Below are 21,914 nucleotides of genomic sequence, written 5' to 3' on the forward strand. Positions count from 1 at the left end.
GAGCCAGCAGTGCCCTCTGCAGGCAGCTGCTGCGGGCCGCGATGACCACCCGGTCCTTCCTGCCACGCCGCCGGCCCGGCTGAGCCCGCGGCCCCCGCCCGGCCCCGGTCTTGGCCCCGCCGCGAGAGGTGAGTGCGACCGCACCGTCGCCGTCGCCTCGGGGCAAGCAGGGAGACAGAGACGCCGGGAGCACAGCCACAGGCAGTGGCAGAGTGCAGCGGCTATGTCGAACCGTGGCCCGAGGGGACGGGTGGGGAGCGATGGAGCCGGGGGTCGGTGGCAGCGGCGCGGAGGGTCCGCTGCGGTCGTTCTGCGGATTCCCCACTTCGCTCCGCGGAAGCCCGGAGCCTGGCGGGCCAGGCCGGTACCCTCGACGGGGATGCAGGTGCACGGTCAGAGGGAGGGAGCTGGGGGTAGCGAAGCGGGCTGCTGGGCGAGCTGCGGTGGCAGGTGCCCCGTACTGGGACCTGGCGAAGGGGTGGGGGTCCTGTTCTCGGCCCCGGCGCGGCCCCCCCACCCACTGACATAACGTCTGCTCGGGGCCGTGTTTGCCTTGGCAGCCCGGAACGGCGGTGGCTTCTCACACTTTCCGCTAGCGCCGGGCAGTGGCCGCGCTCTGAGCCAGGCGCGGGGGGGCCGGGGTGAGCCGAGGTGAGCCCCGGGGCCACCGCTGCCTCCCTGAGCCGGCAGTGGCCAAACAGGTTGTGCGGGGCCCGCGCCCAGGCACCTGCGAAGGAGCTACCCCGCTGGGGGCCGCCGCACCCCGCTCCAGCGCCGCCGAGAACAGGGGACTGCTCCCCGCGCCGCGCCCCTCCGTGCCCTCGCCTGCCCGGCGCCCGGCACCTCGCCGTGCCACGTTCTCCGTGTCCAGCTCTCCATCCTCCCGTGCCCGGCACTCCAGTACCCCGGTGCCCACTTCTCGGCCCCGGCTCTCCACCCCCCTACCTCACCCTATGCACGGTTTCCCGTGCCTGGCACTCGAAACTCTCCCTAGGTGCACACTTCTCGGTTCTTATCCCCCCCAAGCCCGCTTCCCCGCCCCCCGTGTTCGCGGGGCGGAGCGGGCAGTGCCGTGCCGGCCCCGGCACTCGGCGACCGCAGCGGGCGGGGCGCGCTCGGCGCCTGGCACCGCACTCGGCGCCGGTGGGGCCGCACCGGGGTCGTCTCGTGCTCTCCTCCCCAGGCCGGGGGCCGACCCCGGCCCAATCCCGTTACCCGCCTCTGACTCAGCTGCCCCCCACCCGCGCACCCCGGTCACAGGGGCCCGCAAGACCCCCGCCCTCCCGAGGGGAGGTGTGGCGGAGATGATGGGCGGGGCATCCCACCAATCGGACGCGGACCGCCGGCACACTGCCCAATGAACAGGCGGGGGCGGGCGCTTCCTGGAGCCCCGGCGGCGGCGGCAGCGGCAGCGGCAGTGGCAGTGGCCGGGGGGCGGGCGGGGCGCGGCGGCGGCAGGTGAAGGCGGAGGCGGGGCTGTGGCTCCGGGACTGGTCTGTGGCTCGGGCGGGGCGCGCAGGTGAGCGGCGGTGGGTGGGAGCGGACAGACCCATCGGCGGGGGTTGAGCGGAGGTACCGACCCACCGGCAGCGGGATCGGGACGTGGACCGGTGTGGCAGCCGCTTTTGCCGCCCGGTTGCGGTGAGTCGCGTTGATTTGGGATGCTGCGGGCGGCGGGTGGGTAGGGTTGGCACGCGGATCACTGCACAGCACCTCTGTCCCCGCCCGCCACCGGAGCCGGTGGGCACGTCGCCCGTGGGGCGGGGGGTGTCACTCGTGCCCTGCGCGCACGGGGCTGCGGGAAATCTGTGACATCGGTAGGTCCCCGCTGCGTGCCGGGGCGGCTGCCAAGGCTCCGCTGTGGTCCTGTTGCGGTGCTGCTCCATCCAGCCGGGGTCCCTTCAGGTCTCTCTCCCACGGGTGACTAGGTGCTGCCACCCCCCCTTCGTAACCTGGTGAGCAGCTTGGCGGCATGCCTGGTGCACCGGGTAGGGACGGCACCGTTACGGGCAGAAGGCAACTCAGAGAACCCCTTCTGCACCAGTATTGGTAGAGTTGGAGGGTATCCCAGTGTCCCAGCAGGCTCTGCCACGCTGGTGAGCCTCGGACCTGGCACACTGGCAGCAGCAGTGGGTGCTTCACTGCTCGGCTGTGCAGTGGTCCCCACGGGGATCGGTGTCGTGGTAGCACCTGCCAAGCACCGGTGGACTCTGCCCTGTGCGCCCAGCCCTGCCGTACCTGTCCTCGTCCCCCTGGCTGGCTGCCCCCGGCCGCTGTTTGCCCGGGGCGGGGTGCGGTATTTACCCTCCCGCCGGAGCAGATCCACTTCTTGGGCCACAGCCGCCCTCGATCCGTGTCTGCGTTCGCTTGGCGAGGGCACACAGTGCCAGTTTTGTCTTGGGGTGAGTCGCACCGTACCTCGCTTTCCCCCACCACACCTGGGCTAGTAGGAAGGGGGAGCAGGATTGGATCCAACTGGCACTGCCGGAGGCACACCGCAACTGCAGCGACTCAAGGCTTCAGTGGTGATGCTGGTGCTGGGTGCGGAGGGAGGGACTGAGCTCAGTGACTTAAAGTGGACGCAATGGAGAAGGGCAAACTCTGGCACAGCGGAGAGTGTGGGGCAGCAGGGCTGGGAGTCCCCATGCCGGGGGCGGGTGCAGAGGTGAGCATAGGGAGGTGACAGGTGTGGGGCGGGGGGGGGCATATCAGCGTTGGGTCGTGGGTACCGTCCAAGACCCCCTGCCTGGGCACAGGCTGCCCTCAGCGCTGTGGTGCTGAGCCGGAGGCTGTGGCAGCACGGCTCTGCCAGCTGGTGCCGTGCACCCTCAGTGCACACGTGGCACGAGCGCGACAGGCCTGAGCACATGGGGGCGGAGAGTGGGCACAGCAGGGCGTGCGGGACCAGCGCAGCCCCTGCTGCACCTCAGCCCTCGAGGGGTGGCTGCTGCCCCATGCGTGGAGCAGGAACTTCTCCTTCAGGGCAGGCAGCGGATGATGAAACCAGGAAGAAATCTCTCCTGGCAGCGTGTGGGCTGCTGGCGGGAGCCCCTGGGAGCCTGCGCTCCCCCTGCGCCACCACCACTGCCTTCCCATGGTAACTCCACGGCGGGAGCCGGCAGGGTGCCGGTGGGAGCGGCCGCCCCGTCTGGAGGATTGGCGCCCGCCTGGCTCCCCGTGGCAGCACTGGCGTCCCTGACATGCCCTGAGAGCTGCATGTCCACACCCCAGCAAGCCCCAGGGCGGTCAGAGGACCTGGTGAGGGGCTGGGCTGAGCTGAGACCCGTCAAACTTGCTCCGTGCCAGGAAGATGGTTCTTGGGTAGCCATGCAGGCAGGGGGGATGGTGGTGCCAAGGCTGTGGCCAGTGACCTTCAGCGTACCCGGCTGTGCCCAGGGCTGGGGAGGTCAATTGACACGCAGGATGATGCAGTGGGAGCCATGGTGCCTGGGTGGCTTGTACCCCAGAGTTGGTGGCATGACTTGATGGAGCCATGGGCAGGCAGGGGGACCAGCCAGGGTGAGGGAAAATGAAAGCAGGTGATGCGGAAGGAGAAGTAGGTCAGGCGAGCTCTGGCCTCTCCCGGCAGCCTTGGTTGCACTGCGTGCTCCACTCTGCCCAGCTGTCTCTGTCATGTCCCCAGGCCCCATGGGCTGCAGCTGGAGTGGGTAGTGGGTGAGGGGGTCCTGCCACCAGGCACTGGCTCCTGGGCAGGGTGGGTGCCAGGCACTGCCTACACTGAACACCAGCAGGGTGGAGAGTGTGGCTGTGTTGGCTGACATTTGTTGGGTACAGTGGCACCCCACCAACTTTGCTCAGATTCTCCTCTCATGGGCAACCGTCAGGGCACAGGGCTTGGAGCCATAGCAAGGGTGGACAGGAGGATCGTCAGCCCCACTGCAGGGCCAGGGAAGAGAAGGGAAGGGACTCCTGTGTCCTGCTTGGGTGTCACAAGGCAGCTGGTGTGGTGCAGACATCATGGTGGGCCTTGGGGATAGCCCATGTCCCACAAAGGGGTTCCACAGAGGCTTCCCATGCCTGCTCCACTGTGGAGCCATGGGGCCATTGCCCTCCCCTTAGTGCAGGGCTGTCTGGGGTCTCATCAGTGGCGCTATGTGGAGTGATTGTGGCGGGCACGGCCTCACTGTCAGTGCAGTGTGGGCTCGGGGGGGGGGGGCGGGGGGGGATTAGAATTGCCTGCCCCCCTTCCCTCGCTGGGATCAGCTGTGGGCAGCGGGGAGCTGGCAGCAGGCAGCTGCCGTGGGGGCGGAAGCCGGGCTATTTTGGAGGGTGTGGAGGGGGGGCTGTGGGCTGGCACTGTCCTTGCCAGGTGACTCCACGAGGACCAGCACCACCCCGGTGCCAGGATGGAGCACTGGGCCCCAGCCTGTGCCACTGGCAATGCTCAGTCCCCGAGGTGCTGGTGAGGACATGAACCCTGCAGATTGAGTAGGAGGTGCCACCAGCTGGGGGGACCCCTTGGGGCCGTGCAGCACAGTGGGACCCAGGGGGTCTGGCTGCCCTCCAAGGGGTTCCCGTGGCTGTCCTGCAGGGCCAGCAACTGCAGAGACAGCTCCTCCTGGGGCCAGTGAACAAACCCAATTGTAGGTGAGCGTGTCTGTCCTCCCAGGCTGGTGGCTGGCAGAGCTCCTTCCTTCCTTCCTTCCTTCCTTCCTTCCTTCCTTCCTTCCTTCCTTCCTTCCTTCCTTCCTTCCTTCCTTCCTTCCTTCCTTCCTTCCTTCCTTCCTTCCTTCCTTCCTTCCTTCCTTCCTTCCTTCCTTCCTTCCTTCCTTCCTTCCTTCCTTCCTTCCTTCCTTCCTTCCTTCCTTCCTTCCTTCCTTCCTTCCTTCCTTCCTTCCTTCCTTCCTTCCTTCCTTCCTTCCTTCCTTCCTTCCTTCCTTCCTTCCTTCCCTCCTTCCCTCCTTCCCTCCTTCCCTCCTTCCCTCCTTCCCTCCTTCCCTCCTTCCCTCCCACACAGAGGCCACATACCCCTGCCCACAGCTGTCCTGGGCAAGCATGTAGCCATGGCATGCCATGCCCCAGTAGATCCGGGTGCTGCTCTGTGTCAGGAAGTGATGCAGGAGATGGGGTTGCCCATCCTGCTATTGGAAGAGGAGCTGGGATGAGGCCATGTCCTATCACCGGTGACACTAGTCAGGGTGCCACTGGCCAAGGCAAGGGTGGAGCTTGGAGGAGGATGGATGGATGGATGGATGGATGGATGGATGGATGGATGGATGGATGGAAGGAGGTTAGCCCATCTTCCTCGAAGGCCAGTACCTCACCACCTGGCCCCTAGATAGGCAGCCCAGTGCCCCCCAGCCAGGGCGAGCAACAGTTTGTGGCCAGCGCCTGGGTGGTTGCAACACCCCCAGGGTGGGGGGGCCACGGTGACTCACCCCATCCTGGCCACCAGTAGGAACCCTGACTCAGGGCTGCATGCCCATGCTGTGCCAGGCCCCTCCCTGCCCGCCTCACCCACCTTATCTCCCGCCCTTAGCACCTGGCACACCTGGGCCAGGGGGGACTGGCGCCATTCCCCTTCTTTATGGGGAACAAAGGGCAGGGGAAGGGTTGGCAGCAGGTGCCACATCCCTCCTCCTTCCCTCCCGTCCTCCTTCCTTCCCACTCACAGATGCTGTCCAGGGCTGTGCCCTCATTTGTGCCCCCCACTGGGGCAGCTGGTCAGCCTGGAGCATCGTGTCAGTGTGGTGGGCAACACTGCCCACAGCTCTGCTGCTGCTGGTTGTGCACTGCCTGCACTCTGGGCACTGGGCGACTTGTGGTCCCACAGCTGGCTTCTGCCTAGCACATGGTCCACAGTGATGGGACAGGTGGGATACCATGGAGGGCACACTGGCAGTGCCCCTCTGCCCACCTGCTGTCTCCGGTGCCTGCCTATGGGCTCTTGCACAACCCAGGTCTTTCCATCAGCATTGCTGGGGCTGGGCCAGAGGCCCTTTGCTATCCAGCTGGTATGGGGCTCTCCCCCTTTCTGCCTGGCCTCCTACTACAGACGGCACCAACATGATGCCTGGAGCCTATCTGGGGCCATGTCAGGGTGCTGCAGTGCAGGTGCCCCTGACCGGTCTGGCGTGGGTGGCCTGGGCGGGTGCTAGTGCTGGTGGTGGGGTGTGGGGCGCACTCTCCGGGCTGCTAATTGCTGTTTAGCTGGGGACATGGAGGGTGTAATTATGGGGGGATTGCGTGAATCTGCAGCCTGGCCAGGGAGCCCATGAGTGCCCCTGCCCAGGGAGTGGAGGGGATCAGGCAGCATAGTCCAGCTGGGCTGTCATTGCTTCCCACATTCCCCATGGGGCCTCAGGAACCCACTCCAAGGGTAGAACAGGACAGGAATCCATAGGACCGGGGGGTGGCTCCAGGGCTGGCTGGGCAGGCTGCAGCATGCTGCACCGAGTCCTGCCCTGCTTCCGCCAAGCGCAGGCGCCCTCCCAGCTCAGCCAGGCTGGCCATGGCCAGTGGCGAGCACCCAGCGCCCTGCCTTGGGGCAGAGGAGAAGGTGAGGGCCTGTATGATGCCTCGGCATGGGGGGCGGGGGCAGACGGCTTGGAGACAATGCTAGTGGTAGGAAAGACATACTTATGGTGTGAGGTGCCTGTCCTGGCTGTACTGAGAATTTTCTTTTGTGGGAGTGGGCCAGGGGATGCCCCTGCATGGTTCTGGGTTGGCGCCCCACGACGCAGTACCAACTGTAAAGAGTTAATGCTGTGTGTGTTCTGGGAAGCGGGGCTGGGAGGTGCGTGACCCGGGGTGTGGGCGTCAACTCCTTTTGAGGTGGGATCCTGAGCTAAGTGCAGCGGGGAGCGGGGCCAAGTTCACACAGCACCCTGCCTTCCCCTCCCTGCCACTCGCGGGCCGCCAGCCTGGCCGCGACGCAGCGCTGAGCCACTCCAGGACACAGGGCAGGTGAGCTACACACCCACCCTGCCATCACTGGCTGGTATGGTGGAGGAAGTTGCTAGGGTGGTGGGGACCCAGTGTGGTACCACTGGGCACTTGGAGGTCTGGGCCAGCTGCTTCGGCACCAGCAAGCTGTGGGATGTTCATGTTGCCTGAGCCCTACACCACCCTTGCTACTGGTGGGATGGGACGGGATGGGACGGGATGGGACGGGACGGGACGGGATGGGATGGGATGGGATGGGATGGGATGGGATGGGATCAGATAGGATGGGATAGGAAGGGATGAGTGGCAAGATCTGGGTCACTTTGGTTTGGCAGAGCAGGGCCTACACCCTACAGTGGCAGTGCCAGGCAGCTGGATGTGACAGTGGGGTAGGTTTTGGCAACAGGAGGGAGCCAGGATGCCAGCACAGTGCCAGCAGGTTGGATGGGTGGCATGGGGACTTTGCTTCTTGTCCCTGCCACAGATGCCAGGAGTGGCTCTGGCAACATCACTAGTCCTGCTCCACTGTAACAGGGATGCCCCGTGCCCAGCCTCCATGGCAGCAATCATGCTGGGCTGGCACTGGGCCCCAGGTGCAGTGCTGGCTCGGCGCTGAGGCAGCCTTGGTCCACAGCACTCCAACCCCCTCTCAATGCCAGTGGCTAATGTCCCATGATTGCACAGCACACAGCTCTGCCTGGGAACTCTGTGGGTGAGCTGACCAGTATCAGGGGGCCTGAGTAGTGCCAGGGGGCTCACTCTCAGTGCTGTGGGGTGGGGGACTGTTTATCCTCTTTCAGGTCCAAACCATTTCCTTTTGTCTCTACGCGTTCTTTTCTTCTTTCAAAGAGCAGTGCTTCTTTCCCCACTTCCTCCAGCAATGGGACCCCTGGCATGTGCTTGCTACAGAGTCACCAGCTGAGCTAGACCCCAGCCACCACCTTCCCTGCTGGGCAGACAGCAGCTGCACAGCCCCTGCCCTACAACCACACCACCCTCTACACAGTGGCCATTGGCACAAGGGCCACTGATGCTCCCAGTTGGCTTCAGGCAGGGCATTAGCAGGGAGGGGGACTTGCACAGCCCAGACTCCTGGGTTCACGTCCTGGTTTCCAAAGGGTGAGGGACCCCCATGGTGTGAGTAGCTGGGGTGACTCTGCACTGTGCTCCCCTTCCTGGGTGACTCATTCTCCCCAGTGGGGCTGTGAAGTCCCTTGACAGGGACTCTTGTGACCAAAAGCAGGAGCACTTGGCAGCAGCCCAGGATGAGGACTGTCCTCCCCAGGACCTCTGCCCTCCTTTCCCATGGGGGAACAGGTCAGGAGATCCCCCCTAGACATCTCTTTCCACCTCACAACTCCCACCGTCCCCAAAGCCATGGCCCAGTGCTCAGTGCAGGCTGACATTGTTCCCTCATGCAGTGTGCCATCCCAGCTTGGTGGCATGGGACACAGCCTATCCCCATGCAGGATGGGTGCTGCAGGGGCCGCACCCCACTGTCCATGGCTCTGCCTGGGTGGCTAGACCCCTAGAATGAAGGGAGCTGGCAGGTGGGTGGAGCCTGGCCATGGTTGTTCCAGGCATCATGGGCTGGCAGAGGGATGTCAGGGTGACCCGGGCAGACATTGTTCCTGCTGCCACCTGTCCTGCATGGGAGCCAGCTCAACATGGGGAGCAACTCCCCCTTTCCTCAGTCCAGTTCAGCTGCTGCATCTGAAATGGGCCCAGCCACAGCATTGATGTAACTGAGAAAGCTCTGTCATGGTGAAGACATGGGCATCACCGCCTGCTCCCTCCCAGGCATCATGTCCAGAACCAGCCAGGGAATGCTGGGGGCCCGGGGGCGGCTCCAGTCCCCTCACACCTCATCCTCTGCTATTTCCTTATCACTGCAGTGATCTCCTCGACGGCAGCACCCGCTCAGCATGTGACTTCACTCCAATGAGGAGGATGTGCGGGGGGTGGGGGTGTCAGCAAAGGAGCCGTAACGGGCGGTTTGGTGCGATGGAAAATCCCCCTCCTGTCACCTCCTGTACATCACCCCTACCCTGCCCCAGCCCTGCAGCTATGTCTGCTTGCATCGAGTCCTGTGGCTGCTCACAGGGGTTCCAACTCCCTTAGAGGTCCCTACCAGACCTCTGCTGGTGGTTTCTGTGGCATTGGCAGCACTGAGGCTGTGTCCATTTGCACTGTGAGATGGTGAGGCTGGTGCCTGTGCCCATCAGAGCACCCTGCCACCTTCTGGGATATGACAGGGTCTCAGCTGCTGCCCTGCACCCAGACACCCCCACAGTCACGTGCCAAGTGGGCACCATCAGTCTTTGTGGGTGCCCTGTGTCCATGTCTTGTGAGGCTGGAGGTGCTGTGGGGATCAAGGCAGAAGGGAGGCTGTGTTGGAGGACACAGTGGCACTCTATCCTGTGACCATTGCCTGTGACAGTTCTGGGGGTCTGTGGGGCTCTGGGCCACCCTTGGCAGGTGCCCCATCCCTGTCATCCCTCTCCAGCTGCCCAAGATGTGGCATAGGGTACTTGCCCCCCTGCTTAATCCTGCCCCTGTAGCTAATCCTGCCTAATCCCACTGGGGGTTGTCACTGCCTGTTGGCTCCCAGGGCACTGATGGTTTAATCACCCCTAATCCGATCACCCCCACCTCAGCAGGCAGAGGGGACTTCAACCAGTGGTGGGATGGGCTTCTGCCAAGGAGGGGGGCTTGGCCATAGGTGCTGGCGCCAGCATCCCAGGCGGTCGGCACTGCTTGGCTCCCAGTTTCAGGGGCGGTTGCCGCCTGCCATGCCGGTCGGGCCTGCTTAGCAGCGGCTGGGGCGGCTCCACAGCCGGTTGCTCCGGGGCCGTTCCCAGCTGCCTGCCGAGGCAGCCCTAGCTGGCAGCCGCCCAAGTGCAGGGAGCGGCTGGCTTGGGGATGGGCCCCTGTGCCGGGGGCTGTCAGCCGCGCCGCCCCTCCATGGGCAAGAGGGGGCATGTCCCCCACGCCTGCCTGCCGACGGCACAGTGTGGCTTGGCACGGCATGGTGGGTTTGGGATGGATGGGCCTGGCATAGCTCAGTGTTGCCTGGCATGGTTTGGTGATGGCCAGTGCCACATGCCACTGTCCACCATGGCTTGACTGGGCTTGGCCTAGCACAACTCTGGCAGCACCAAAAGCCACAATCCAGAGGTGGTACCCACCCCTGCCTCCCCCAGGCTGCAGTTGCTCGACTCCCATCCTACTGTCACCCAGCAGTGCTAGTGTCACCCAGCAGCCTGGCTGACTGCAAGGGCCATAGCTGGGCATGGTGTCACAGGACAGGTTGCAGCCCTGGAACTGCTACTACTGCCTGCACCCTGCCTGCAAGTTGTGAGGGTCATGGACTCCCCCTTCTCACCTGTGCTGGCTGCACAGGAACATTGGATCTCTGGTGGTGCACCATGGGGACCACAGTGGGAATGTGAGCAGTGCTGGGTGTAGGGCTGAGGCCAAGCTCTGCCAGCTGCAGCGTGGGAAAGGCCTGACTGGCGCAGGCTGGGCTTGGCTGGGCGAGGAGTGGCCCCGGGCTGGGGCATGGAAGGAGGGAGGGGGCCCAGTCCCGACCAGGAGCGGGGGCAGGAACCGGTGGCACGGGTGCTGATCCTAATCTGCAGCGGCAGGAAGTGTGGCCCCTGTTCCCAGCCCAGCTGGGCTCTACGGGGTGGCCCCCAAGGTGCTCTTCCCAGCATTCACCCGCCCACTCGTGCCTGCTGCCAGTGAGGCCCACGTTCCCAGGATAGGGTTGCTGGGAGCCAGTGGCTGCGCCTGGCCATGACAGTGGGCTGGGGGGATTGTGGGTGGGCTGGTACAGGAAGTGCTACACCTTGGTGCTGTTCAAAGGCACCATGCTGAGATTTCCCCCTTTGCTGTGGTGATGCAGGCGGCTGGGTGCTGGTGGTAGTGGAGGAAGCGTGGGGGCCTGTGGTGGGGGGCCTGTGCCCGCCAACCTTTACATAGCATGGAAGGAACTGAGGGCAGACCGCAGGCCCCAAGCCTGCCCCAGTTTAGTGTCCCACTGAAACCCCAGTGCCACCCAGCATGTACATGGAAGGTTCCTGGTGCCCTGGCTTCATGACAGTGATGCTCCGGCTTCAATGTTTCTTCCAAGTGCTCTCTCCCAGATTGTTCTCCTATCAGTCAGGCAGCATCCTATCCTTCCTGCAGGTGAGGACAATGGCCAGCCCAGAAGACGACCTCATTGGCATCCCCTTCCCTGAGCACAGCAGTGAGCTGCTGAGCTGCCTGAACGAGCAACGACAGCTGGGGCTGCTCTGTGATGTCACCATCAAGACGCAGGGGCTGGAGTACCGCACCCACCGTGCTGTCCTGGCTGCCTCCAGCCGCTATTTCAAGAAGCTCTTCGCAGGGCCAGGGCCAGGGCAGGAGGTCTGTGAGCTGGACTTTGTGGGGCCAGAGGCACTGGGTGCACTGTTGGAATTTGCTTACACAGCCACGCTGACCATAAGCAGCGCCAACATGGGCGAGGTGCTGCGTGCTGCCCGGCTACTGGAGATTCCCTGTGTCATTGCTGCCTGTGTGGAGATCCTGCAGGGCAGTGGGCTGGAGGCACCTGGCCCCGATGATGGCGACTGTGAACGTGCCCGCCGCTACCTGGAGGCTTTCTCCACCGTCCCTGAGAGTGAGGTGCCTGCCCCACCACCCCCCCGCCCCGCCCCCCGCCGCAGCAAGAAGACCCGCAAGTTCCTGCAAGCCCGTGGTGCCCGGCTCAACAACCATGCCGAGGAGCCACCCACTGAGGCTGAGGGCTCTGGCAGCCCCCCACCGCCCTCCCAGCTGCCCTCACCCCCTCTGCCTGAGGAGCTGCCCCTGCCCTATGACAGCTTTGAGCTGCCTGAAGAGGAGGAGCTGCCCCCACACCCCTTCCCCTTCCCCTACCAGCCCCCCCTGTCCCCTGAGGAGGCTGCTTCTGACGATGATGCCATTGACCCCGATCTGATGGCATATCTGAGCTCGCTGCACCATGAGTCGCTGGCACCTGGGCTGGATAGCCCTGACAAGCTGGTGCGCAAGCGCCGCTCACAGATGCCCCAGGAGTGCCCTGTCTGCCACAAGGTCATCCATGGCGCTGGCAAACTGCCTCGCCACATGCGCACACACACGGGCGAGAAGCCCTTTGCCTGCCAGGTCTGCGGAGTCCGATTCACACGGTGAGTGCTACTGGATGGACTCTCCCCACCTGACATGTACCAAATGACATCCCCTATGGCACTCCCCCTGCCGGTCCTACTGGAGCCTGGCCACAGGCCTGGCATGGTTCATGGGGTCTTCTGCATCCCCTGAGTGCTGCCAGACCAAACTGGGGTACCTGATGGCATGCTGCACAGCACCCCTCTGCCAGTCCTGCCAGTGTGGTGCAGATTCAGAGGGTCTCCTGTACCCTGTGAGTGCTCTGCACCAATACAGGTTACCCGATGGCAATCCTCCATGGCATCCCCTGCAAGTTCTGTTGTGGTGCAGTGGGGTTATTGGGGTCTTCTGCACCTCATGAATGCTGCTGGACTGACCTAAGGTACCCAGTAGCATCTGTTCTGGTGCCCCTCCGCCACACCTGCTAGTGAAGTCAGGTCAGTAGGGTGTTCTGCACCCTGTGAGTGCTGCCAGATCAACCAAGGCCTAATACCTGATGGCACCCAGAACACCTTGTCTGACAGCCCAAACATGGTTGTGGTGCACGTCCAGGGGAGTCTTCCACACTATGTAAGTGCTGTCAGACCAGCCTGGGGTACCCAGCAGCGTCCCCCCTGCCAGCAGCCAGCTGCATCTCAGCCATGCAGCCATACAATAATCCCCTGTCCTGTCAAGCATTCAGACCCCTGTGCCCTGCAGAGCATCCCTGCTGTTGGGCTTTCAGCACCATTGCCCTCCCTGCTGTGGTTGGATGGCATGTCGTCTACTCAGTGCCAATATCTCCCTGTGTGTCCCAACTCCAGGAATGACAAACTGAAGATCCATATGCGGAAGCACACAGGTGAGCGGCCCTACTCCTGCCAGCACTGCAGTGCCCGCTTCCTGCACAGCTATGACCTGAAGAACCACATGCACCTGCACACAGGCGCGCGGCCCTATGAGTGCTACCTCTGCCACAAGGCCTTCGCCAAGGACGACCACCTCCAGCGGCACCTCAAGGGCCAGAACTGCCTGGAGGTGCGGACCCGCCGCCGCCGCCGTGATGAACCACCTCCACCACCTGCTGGGCCCCCTAGCCTCGACCTCTCCAACGGGCGGCTGGAGGGGCTGCGCCTCTCCATTGCCCGCTACTGGCCTCCAGGGCAGCCCGAGGAGGAAGAAGAGGAGCCGGAGGGTGAGGAAGGGCCACAGCCAGATGACACCATACCGGTGGAGACGGCATAGGGCCGATACAACGGCAGGTGTCATGCCGTTCCATGCTGAGCTGTGCTGTGCCCACTGGGGTTTCTGTTCCTGTTTTTCCCGTCACGGTTCATTCCTAGTTATGCAAAGGGGGGAAACTCCCCTCTGCCGATTTGCACAAGGGGGTGGGGGGCCCCTACCACCCCCCACCATTCCCAGGCCCACCTGGTCATGCCAGGGTGGGTGATGGGGGGATTGGGACATGGATGTCCCCCCACCAAACCCCTCATGGATGCCAGGATTGGGCAGGGGCACCCATGGACCAAGGCCTCCCCCCAGGTGGGGAGAGCCCCCCATGCTCTCCCTAGTGGCGGGGGGGCACTGCCCTGCGCTGTGCATAGCTTGTCCCCACCTCCCCACTCCGAGCAGCCCTCCCCGGCGAGCTCTCCTCGCCCCTGCACTCCCGGCTGCTTTCTCTTGGTTGCACTATTCGGGTGAGCCCACCCGGGTGTGGGGCAGCCCCGGCCCCCCCCGGACCCTTCCCTCTTCCAAAATCCCCTGGCCCTGTGGGGTCCCCCTTCCGAAATCCCCTGGCCCTGTGGGATCCCCCTTCCATGGGGTGGCCGGGCCCCCACGGTCACCCCTCTGTCCTTTGCACATGCCCCCTGCAGGGCTCAGCCTCCCCGGGGGTGTAGGGGACCGGCACTATTTGTCTACAATAAGAGTTTTATCTATATTTAAAAAGATGATGTAATATATTCCCCCCCCACAGCCCCTCTGCTGCCAACCACCAGCGCTGCCCGGCCTCCACATCTGCCATGGGGTGCTGGGAGGGGTGATGGGGCCAGGGGGGCTCTGCTCCTGTCATGGCTTTAAAGTGCCTTATGGTGAACTTGAACCTTTTCGGCTACTTGAACCTCTCTGGTGTCAGGAACCAAACAAACCATGGGCAGGCGGCCCCCACCCCTCCAGGCCGCCTCTGCCTGTCTGTATGTCTGTTTGTTTTGTTTTTTTTTTTAAACGAAGGCTGCTTGGTAATAAACGGAGAAGCAGGGACTTCCCCTGTGTCCAGCTGTCTGTCCATTCTGCACCCCCACCCTGGAGTAGCTTGGAACTGGGGGCACTGTGAGGCTGGGGACAGGGACATTGAGAGTCTGGGGCACTGCAGGGGTGGAGAGAGGGTGCCATGTGTGGGGAGAAGGACATTGAGGGGTGGGGGTCCGCATGGGGCTGGGGGCACCACAGGGATGGGAATGGGGACACCATAAAGGCTGGGGACAGGGATTTGTAGGGGCTAGAGGCACAGTGGGCATGGAGATGGTGGCACCAAGGTGCTGGAGATGGGGGCTGGGGGGCATTGAGAGGCTGGGGTCGCAGCAGGGATGGAGCCAGGGGCAACATGGAACTCGGGTATCACAAGGTCAGGGGCAGCATGGAACTGGGGTATCACAAGGTCAGGACCAGCATGGAATGGTGGATGCCAGGTCAGAGTACCAGGACTGATGCCTTGAGGACCAGGTGATTTATTCACTAGCCCTTCCCCACCCAGTGTCTCTCAACTTCTGCCACACTGGTGAGGCTCCAGCCACATCCCACCACCTGGACCCATGTTTTTGCTGCCACATGGCACTATCCTGCTGTCACTGGGCCCTTGCCCTCCCTTTTACTGTTATTGGTCTGCTGCTGGTAGTTGAAGTCTTGCTGGAAGAGAGGAGCACAGTGTTTGCAACCAGGATCTCCAGTGCTGGGGAGGACAGGGGACGTTGTCACCCCCACAGCTGGCCCTCACCTGCAGCGCAATGTGTTCTTGTTGGCCACCTCACTGCTGCCCATGTCGCTCTCCCTGGTCTTTTCCTCTTTCTCCAGCTGGACTCACAGCTGGGCAGCCACTCTGGAGGGGAGTCTCTGGCCCTTTATCATGTCCTTGATGCGCTGCAGCAGCTGCCGCCCTCGCTCCTGGCCCCGCAGTGCCTGCACAGCACCCAGCCACAGCTCCGGTGTCTCCTCATCACTGGAGTCCCTGCAGGGGCAGAGGGGGCAGGGGTGAGCTGCAGCCCCCCATGCTCGGCTGGGCTCCCAGCACCCCTCTGCTCACATCTCCTCATCCCCAGAGTCCAGGTAGCTCAGGGGGGCCATGCAGACAGAGCAGGTGTTGTTCAGGACTCTCTAGCACTCGCTGCAATACAACCCTGAGGAAAATAGGCCTGTCAGGGCAAACGTGGGATCCTCTGGGGAGGGGTCCCCAAGCCATGTGGGCTCCTACCTTTGCAGCCAGGCGTGATGCAGGCGCTGAAACCCGGCTGCTCTGCAGGTCAGGTAGCTGGATGCCCAAGAAGCAAGTGAGGCAGGTGGAGGGCAGGAGACTTGTGGGCATGGGGTGGTACTCTATGGGTCAATGCCATCCTGGGGGGCCTTGACACGGACCCTCAGGGATACCACTGATCTCTTCCATCCCACCAGGGGTAATTTACCTGTATTCACAAATCTGCTGCCATCAACATAAAGCTTTTGCCTGGTTCCTGTAAAGGTTCTTAAGTCTTGGCATCTTGACTGCTCCATGGTGTGCAGCCAGTCATATTGAAAAGGTCCTTGCTTTTCAATAGAAAGTAGAGAGCAAAATGGCTTCATTTAAAGCTGATATCAGACACATGATTACTTCTGTCCCTGGTCCATTAGCACAGCTTGTTGTTTTGCCAGTCTGAGATTCAGGGTGTGGCTTCATCCCTCCTTAACCCAAGTCAGGGTCTTCCAGAATACAGTTATGTGGGTCGCAATGGAGCTGTGTGGTCTGTTCTGGCCTGAAAACCATCACATACTGACCAGTAGCACCAAGACAGGTGCTTACTGGGGAGGAATGAAACATTTCCTGAAAGTGCTCTTGCTTCACAGAAAAATAGCTGAGGTTCTAAGAGCCAGGACAGGTGTTGTATCAGTGTTTCAGTCTGTCCTGGCTGCAGCAAACCATGCAGAGGTTGGATGGGGTGGGAGATAGAATAGTTAAGTGGCCTCAATGGCCAAAAGGGATTGGACCTCTGTCTTGCTTTTGTCTGCAGCTTGGAGAACTTCTGCCTGAGGCAGCAGGGAAAGAAGAAAGTGGCTGTAGGAAGAGGTGTTGGCACAGGCTGGCAGTGGGGACCCTTAATGAAAGGCCTTGAGGCAGCACAGGCACCCAGTGGGAGGGCCCAGGATTGGTGCATATGGGCTGTTCATCTGTGTATGTGTAAGTGGCAAAATGTGTACAGGAGAGGGTCCCGTGGTCCTTTCCCCACCAGAGGCAGCTGCCTGAGGAACAAGAGCACGGGGAAGCTCTCAAGGCTTCCGGGAGTACAGGAAATGCCAGCAGGTTTGTTTTGTTACTGACATTGCACCAGGGAGGTCAGGACATTTCCTGATGCACTGCCAGCACAAAGCTGGAGGCTGTCTAGGAGAGGGGGATGTGGGTGGGTGTACTTAAGCAGAGCAGCTTGTCGTGCCGAGATACACGTCCTGCTCTTCTCCAGAGCCCTATTACAGCCCCGGCGCAGCACGACGCGCCGCCCCGCCACTACCTCCACCCGCTCGGCCGCAGTCGGCCAGCAGCGGGCGATGGGGCAGCGCAGGAAGCGAGCCCTGCGCAGGTGCGGAGTCCCTGCGTGCGCACGGGCTCAGACTCCATTTCCCAGGGAGCGGAAGGGCTCCCTGAGGCGCGGTTCACGTGCGCCATTTCCGCCGCGGCTGCGCTGACTCGTCTTTGCGGCGTTGGCGGCGGGAGAGACGGTGAGGGGCGAGAGGCCCGGTGCAGCTCGAGGCTGTGTCCTCGGACTTCTGGACGGACTGGGGGGCGCTGGGGAAGGGTCTGTAGGAGAGGATCGGTCGTCGGCTCAGAGCGGCCAGGAAGGACCGGCCGATTTCTGGCGCTGGAGCGTCAGAGTCGGCATCTTCCGCGGCCAGCGGTGGGTGAAACCGGGCGGTTTCCTGTTGAGACGTGTTCCTGAGCCACTCTGGGCCCCTGGGCTTCGTTTGGGGGGGCAGGAGCAGCCTGGGCTGCATGCGCTGGTGTGCGGCTGCAGCAGGGCAGGACTGGGGGGAAGGAAGGGGCTTCTGGCACCCGCACTTGGACGGGCTGGGCAGGCGGGTCCGTGCCAAGCCCACGAGGTTCAGCAAGACCAAGGGCAGGTGCTGCACCGAAACACAGACAGGGGAAGAATGGATGGAGAGCAGCCCTGAGAAGGATTTGGGGGAATGGGTTGACAAGAAGCTCACCATGCTGCAGCACTGTGCACTGAGGGCCCAGAAACCACACATTGTCCTGGGCACATCCCCAACAGCGGGGGCAGCATGTGAAGGGGGGGAATTCTGCCCCTCTGCTCTGTTCTGGAGACACGCCCTTGCAGAGCTGCCTCCAGTTCTGGGGTTCCCAGCACAGAAAGGATGTGGAGCTGCTGGAGTGAGTCCAGAGAAGGCCATGGAAATAATTCAGGGGCTGCAGCCCCTTTACTCTGGAGACAGGCTGGGAGAGCTGGGGGTGTTGAGCCTGGAGAAGAGAGACCCGGAGCCCCTTCAGGGGCCTAAAGAGGTTCCAGGAGAGCTGGAGAGGGACTTTCGACAAGGGCCTGGAGTGATAGAACAACGCCTCCCGCTGCCAGAGGGCATATTGGGAAGGAATTGGTCCCTGTGAGGGAGGTGAGTCACTGGTACAGGTTATGCAGAGAAGCTGTGGCTGCCCCATCCCTGGAAGTGTTGAAGGACAGGGCTTGGAGCAACCTGGTCTACTGGAAGGCGTCCTTGCCCATGACAAGGAGGGTGCAATTGGACGGTCTTTACAGTCCTGTCCAACCCCTACCACCCTGTGACTGTGGAGGAGGGCAGAGGCCATGTTATTGAAGCAGTTTTTGCATTTAAAAGCCCCATCAAGTGTCCTCACTGGTCACATCTGTAGTGTTCCTGTTGTCTCCTTGTCCTCTCAACAGGGTGGCTTTAGAGGTGCTGTGTTTGGACAAGTCAAGACTTGCAGCCTGAAGCAGGGACTCATGCCGGGGATCATAAAAGCCACTGGAGAGAGTTGGTGGTTTCTCGGTGGCTGGAAATAGGAAAGAATAAATGTTGGAAGTGCTTTCTGAGAAGAACTAACTGTTGTGTAAGACAGTGTTGGAAAGTTGTCAGGCTTTGCAAGGACAGTTAACTGTTAGTTGCTAAAACTGATGAAATTGTTAATTGCCAAAGCTTTTGCTCTGGAAGTTACTAGAAGAGGCTTAGTAATCTTAGTAATGCCCATTACTGAGATGTGCAGGCCCAGGGGTTGGACTCAATGATCCTTGCGGGTTCCTTTCAACTTGGGATGTTCCACGATTCTGTAAAGGAGAGTGAGTGATACTGATACTTTGAAGGGGGAGAATATCATCAACTTCCATGGCTGCAGATCTGGGACACTCCTGTGCCAATTTTTACATGCTCACAGGCAAGTGTTCAGAGATTTCAAATGATCAGTGACATTCCATTTCCTTGTGTTTCTAGATGAAGCTCCCACTTCTTGCCGTGTTTGCCCTGGTGTCTGTGGTTCACTGTGAGGATGGCGCCAGGCTCCTGGCCTCCAAATCCTTGTTAAACAGATATGCAGTGGAGGGCAAGGACTTGACTTTGCAGTACAACATCTACAACGTTGGCTCCAGGTAAGCCCTGTCCAGGCTTCAATACTGACCATGAGCAAATGTTGGCTGCAGGGTACAAGGCGATTTCTGAGCTGTGTGATGTGCTGCTGCTTTTGCTCCCTCTAACTCTGAGCTTTCCAGCAGTGCCTGAAAGATTGACCCTGAAATTTGCCTTTTCTTTCCTCTTCCCTTGTCCCTGCTTTCACCTTGTGGCTGCTCAAGCTGTCAGTCCAGCATGGTATAGTTCCCGTGGTGTCCTGTGACACTCTGCTCCCCATGCATGCAGCTCCCTTTCTTGGCTTTGTGAGCTCTTTTTCATGTTTATTCAATTAAAATTCCTTTTTGCTATCAGGACTTAACTAAGGACCTGACAAAGATAAAACAGAATTTCCATGATGCTGGTAAAAAGCTTCATTCGCAGAATCAAAAGCTGATTGGATAAAATGGGGGACACTATTAAAGTGCTTTGGGGTTTTGATTTTTTTTTTTTTTTTTTTAAAGGCAGAATAATGCATGCTGATTGCAGTACTGCTAAGAGAAGTATATATGGTGCTGTAATGTTGGATTCATACAACTTTAATGAGATACTGTAATTTTATATGTGGGATTTGGTTATTATTTAGGCCAACGTATGAATCCATGGGATGATATCTGAAGTTCAGTAAACTGCCAAAGCCTGTTGTGGAAGAAGTGGTGTTTTTCCTGTCCTTGTGGTTGTTTCTCTCAACTTTGCCTTCCTCTCTCTGCAGTCTCCTCGTGAGACACCTCAGCTCTCTTCCCCATCTTCTACATTTCATCTTTCAAAAATCAGTTCTTCCATTTGGTCAGGGTGGAACTGTCAGTGCACCTTGCTGCAGAGCCTGTGAGCATATGGCAAATCTTGATTCCTGTCTCACCCATCTCTTTGTTATGTTTAGCGCTGCCCTAGATGTGGAGCTGTCAGATGATTCCTTTCCCCCAGAAGATTTTGGCATCGTCTCTGGCATGCTCAACGTCAAGTGGGACAGGATTGCTCCGTATCTTTTTCTGTTTTGAAATTTCTCCCAACTCTCTTTCTTGCCCCTGAACATCCTGCAGCTTTTGTTCTATCTTCATCTGCTGTCTCTGAAATTCTTTCCAGAGCCTGGACAGGGTACCAGTGCAAACCCCTGTTCTTTTGGATGATGCAGTGTGGAAATAAAGTTCTTTGCAGATAGGACCAGGTCCTGGGGTAGTTCCTTTGCCTGGGGAGGAGCAGCTGGGTGAGCCTTGGGTGGGTCTGGCTGGCTGTGACCATGAGCACTCAGATCTGACAGCAGCACTGTCTTTTGCACTTGGCTTCAGGCTGCTCTTTCCCATCTCCTCGCTTTTCTTCCTGTGATGAAATACAACAGTTTTCCTTAACGTCCAGCTCCCAGTGCGAGTAATGTGTCCCACACTGTGGTTCTACGGCCTCTCAAAGCTGGGTACTTCAACTTCACCTCTGCCACCATCACATACCTGGCACAGGAGGGTGCACAGGTCATGGTAAGTGGATGGTTTACGGGACCCCTGCAGATACACCTGACCGCGCTCCTGGAGCTGCGTGGTCATGGATGACATGTGTCTGTGTGCTCACACCCTGCCCAATTCTGGAGCGAGGAGGAAAAGTGACAAAGCCTGTCTTTTCCCTGCCTTTTCCAGGTTGGCTTTACTAGTGCTCCCGGGCAGGGAGGAATCCTGGCTCAGCGTGACTTCGACAGGAGGTTCTCCCCTCACTTTGTAAGTACCTTTCAATTGATAATGGAAAAATGTGCCACGGCAGCTGCAGCCCAGTGCGGTGGCTTCCTGTTTGCACATGGTGTGTGTGGTTTGCCCTGCAGTCACCTGGAGAGTTCCAGTGGGAGCTGGAGTTAATTCCTTTCAGTTCTCCAGAGGACTATCACAGAAGCGGCTGAGTTTCTATCTCAGCTCCCTCTGTGAAGGAGCTGCACTGTGGAATTTGAGCCAGAAAATCTGGGAGTAGAATCTTAGAACCTCCTAGGCTGGAAGGGACCCACAAGGACCGTGCAGTCCAACTCCTGGCCCTGCAGAGGACAATCCCAGGAATCCCAACCATGCACCTGTCGGCCCCTGAGCTCCTGTCAAGCTCGGTGCTGTGACCACTTTCCTAGGGAGACTCTTCCAGTGCCTGGGAGACCATCCTCTGGGAGAAGAGCCGTTTCTTAATATCCAGCCTAAACCTGCCCTGACGCAGCTGTGGGCACTCCCTTGGGTCCTGTCACTGGTCACTGAGGGCAGAGGTCAGCGCCTGCCTCTCCGCTTCCCCGCGTGAGGAAGCTGCAGACAGTGTGAAGGTCTCCCCTCTCTCTCCTCTGACCTCATTGCTGTAAGACTCCTCTTGCCTGGATTGTTTTGACTTTTCTAATGATTTCTCCCTCTAGCTGGACTGGGCGGCATTTGGCGTGATGACCCTGCCCTCCATTGGGATCCCCCTACTGCTCTGGTACTCAAGCAAGAGGAAGTACGACACCCCCAAGACCAAAAAGAACTGAGCAGAATCAAATGCCACCAGCACCCCAGAGCTCGGGAAAGGACAACCCTGAACCCCCAAGAACAGTGGCTGTTGGGATGGTTGGGTTGGGATGGCAGCATCCCCTGTGAGGTGCTGCCTGGGCTGTGCTTCAGCCCTCTGGGCAAAGGATTTGGGGGCTGCTGCAGCAGCAGCGATGAGGTGTTCTCTGTGTTCTAAAGGAGAAACAAGCAAACAGAAAAAAGAACAACCAAGAGTCCCAAACTGCCTTGTCATCCCCCTTTGGAGGCAGAACCCTTCTCTTCTCTGCAGCTGCAACAATGCAAGCAGTGTGTTAGTGCCCAGAGGGGCCTGTCTGTGGGGCTCTGCCCCCTGTGCTGCCTCCAGCTCCCATTTGCCTGCTGCAGTTTTCTGCAGGGTGTCGTATCTCAAGGCCCCTTCCAGGTGCTGCCTGCCCTGTGGGATGGAGCTGACACCACAGACCTGATTGGATGGAGGATGTCAGAGCTGCTGATTTGCCCTGTTGATGCTTT

At 60.6% G+C, this 21,914-nt stretch overlaps 2 protein-coding genes across 8 annotated transcripts; both read left to right on the forward strand.

Moving 5' to 3' along the window:
• Window positions 1–6: 6 nt before the first annotated feature.
• ZBTB7B (zinc finger and BTB domain containing 7B) lies at window positions 7–14,320 on the forward strand. Of its 6 annotated transcripts, none has more exons than XM_058860302.1 (3): window positions 7–128; window positions 11,098–12,101; window positions 12,885–14,320. In XM_058860302.1, exons 2-3 carry the CDS (start codon window positions 11,107–11,109, stop codon window positions 13,303–13,305), a joined length of 1,416 nt encoding a protein of 471 aa, XP_058716285.1. In that variant the 5' UTR covers window positions 7–128; window positions 11,098–11,106; the 3' UTR covers window positions 13,306–14,320. The 6 variants fall into 6 exon arrangements, with proteins under 6 accessions (XP_058716285.1, XP_058716287.1, XP_058716284.1 ...); XM_058860304.1 differs by lacking the exon at window positions 7–128 and adding an exon at window positions 1,355–1,458; XM_058860301.1 differs by lacking the exon at window positions 7–128 and adding an exon at window positions 1,418–1,519.
• A 2,362-nt stretch (window positions 14,321–16,682) lies between these two features.
• SSR2 (signal sequence receptor subunit 2) lies at window positions 16,683–21,642 on the forward strand. Of its 2 annotated transcripts, none has more exons than XM_058860309.1 (6): window positions 16,683–17,195; window positions 18,757–18,911; window positions 19,808–19,906; window positions 20,288–20,396; window positions 20,553–20,630; window positions 21,293–21,642. In XM_058860309.1, exons 1-6 carry the CDS (start codon window positions 16,698–16,700, stop codon window positions 21,401–21,403), a joined length of 1,050 nt encoding a protein of 349 aa, XP_058716292.1. In that variant the 5' UTR covers window positions 16,683–16,697; the 3' UTR covers window positions 21,404–21,642. The 2 variants fall into 2 exon arrangements, with proteins under 2 accessions (XP_058716292.1, XP_058716293.1); XM_058860310.1 differs by having other exon boundaries at window positions 16,883–17,019.
• Window positions 21,643–21,914: the final 272 nt, after the last annotated feature.

Source organism: Poecile atricapillus, chromosome 33, assembly GCF_030490865.1.
Source record: "Poecile atricapillus isolate bPoeAtr1 chromosome 33, bPoeAtr1.hap1, whole genome shotgun sequence".
Taxonomy (NCBI): Eukaryota; Metazoa; Chordata; class Aves; order Passeriformes; family Paridae; genus Poecile; species Poecile atricapillus.

Bases quoted from the DNA above. Each gene is read 5' to 3' on its own strand.
- ZBTB7B (XM_058860302.1), top strand. From the start codon at position 11,107: ATGGCCAGCCCAGAAGACGACCTCATTGGCATCCCCTTCCCTGAGCAC. The intron at 12,102-12,884 runs GTGAGTGCTACT...TCCCAACTCCAG, and splicing joins TGCGGAGTCCGATTCACACG to GAATGACAAACTGAAGATCC.
- SSR2 (XM_058860309.1), top strand. From the start codon at position 16,698: ATGTGGGTGGGTGTACTTAAGCAGAGCAGCTTGTCGTGCCGAGATACA. The intron at 19,907-20,287 runs GTATCTTTTTCT...TCCAGCTCCCAG, and splicing joins AAGTGGGACAGGATTGCTCC to TGCGAGTAATGTGTCCCACA. The intron at 20,397-20,552 runs GTAAGTGGATGG...TGCCTTTTCCAG, and splicing joins AGGAGGGTGCACAGGTCATG to GTTGGCTTTACTAGTGCTCC.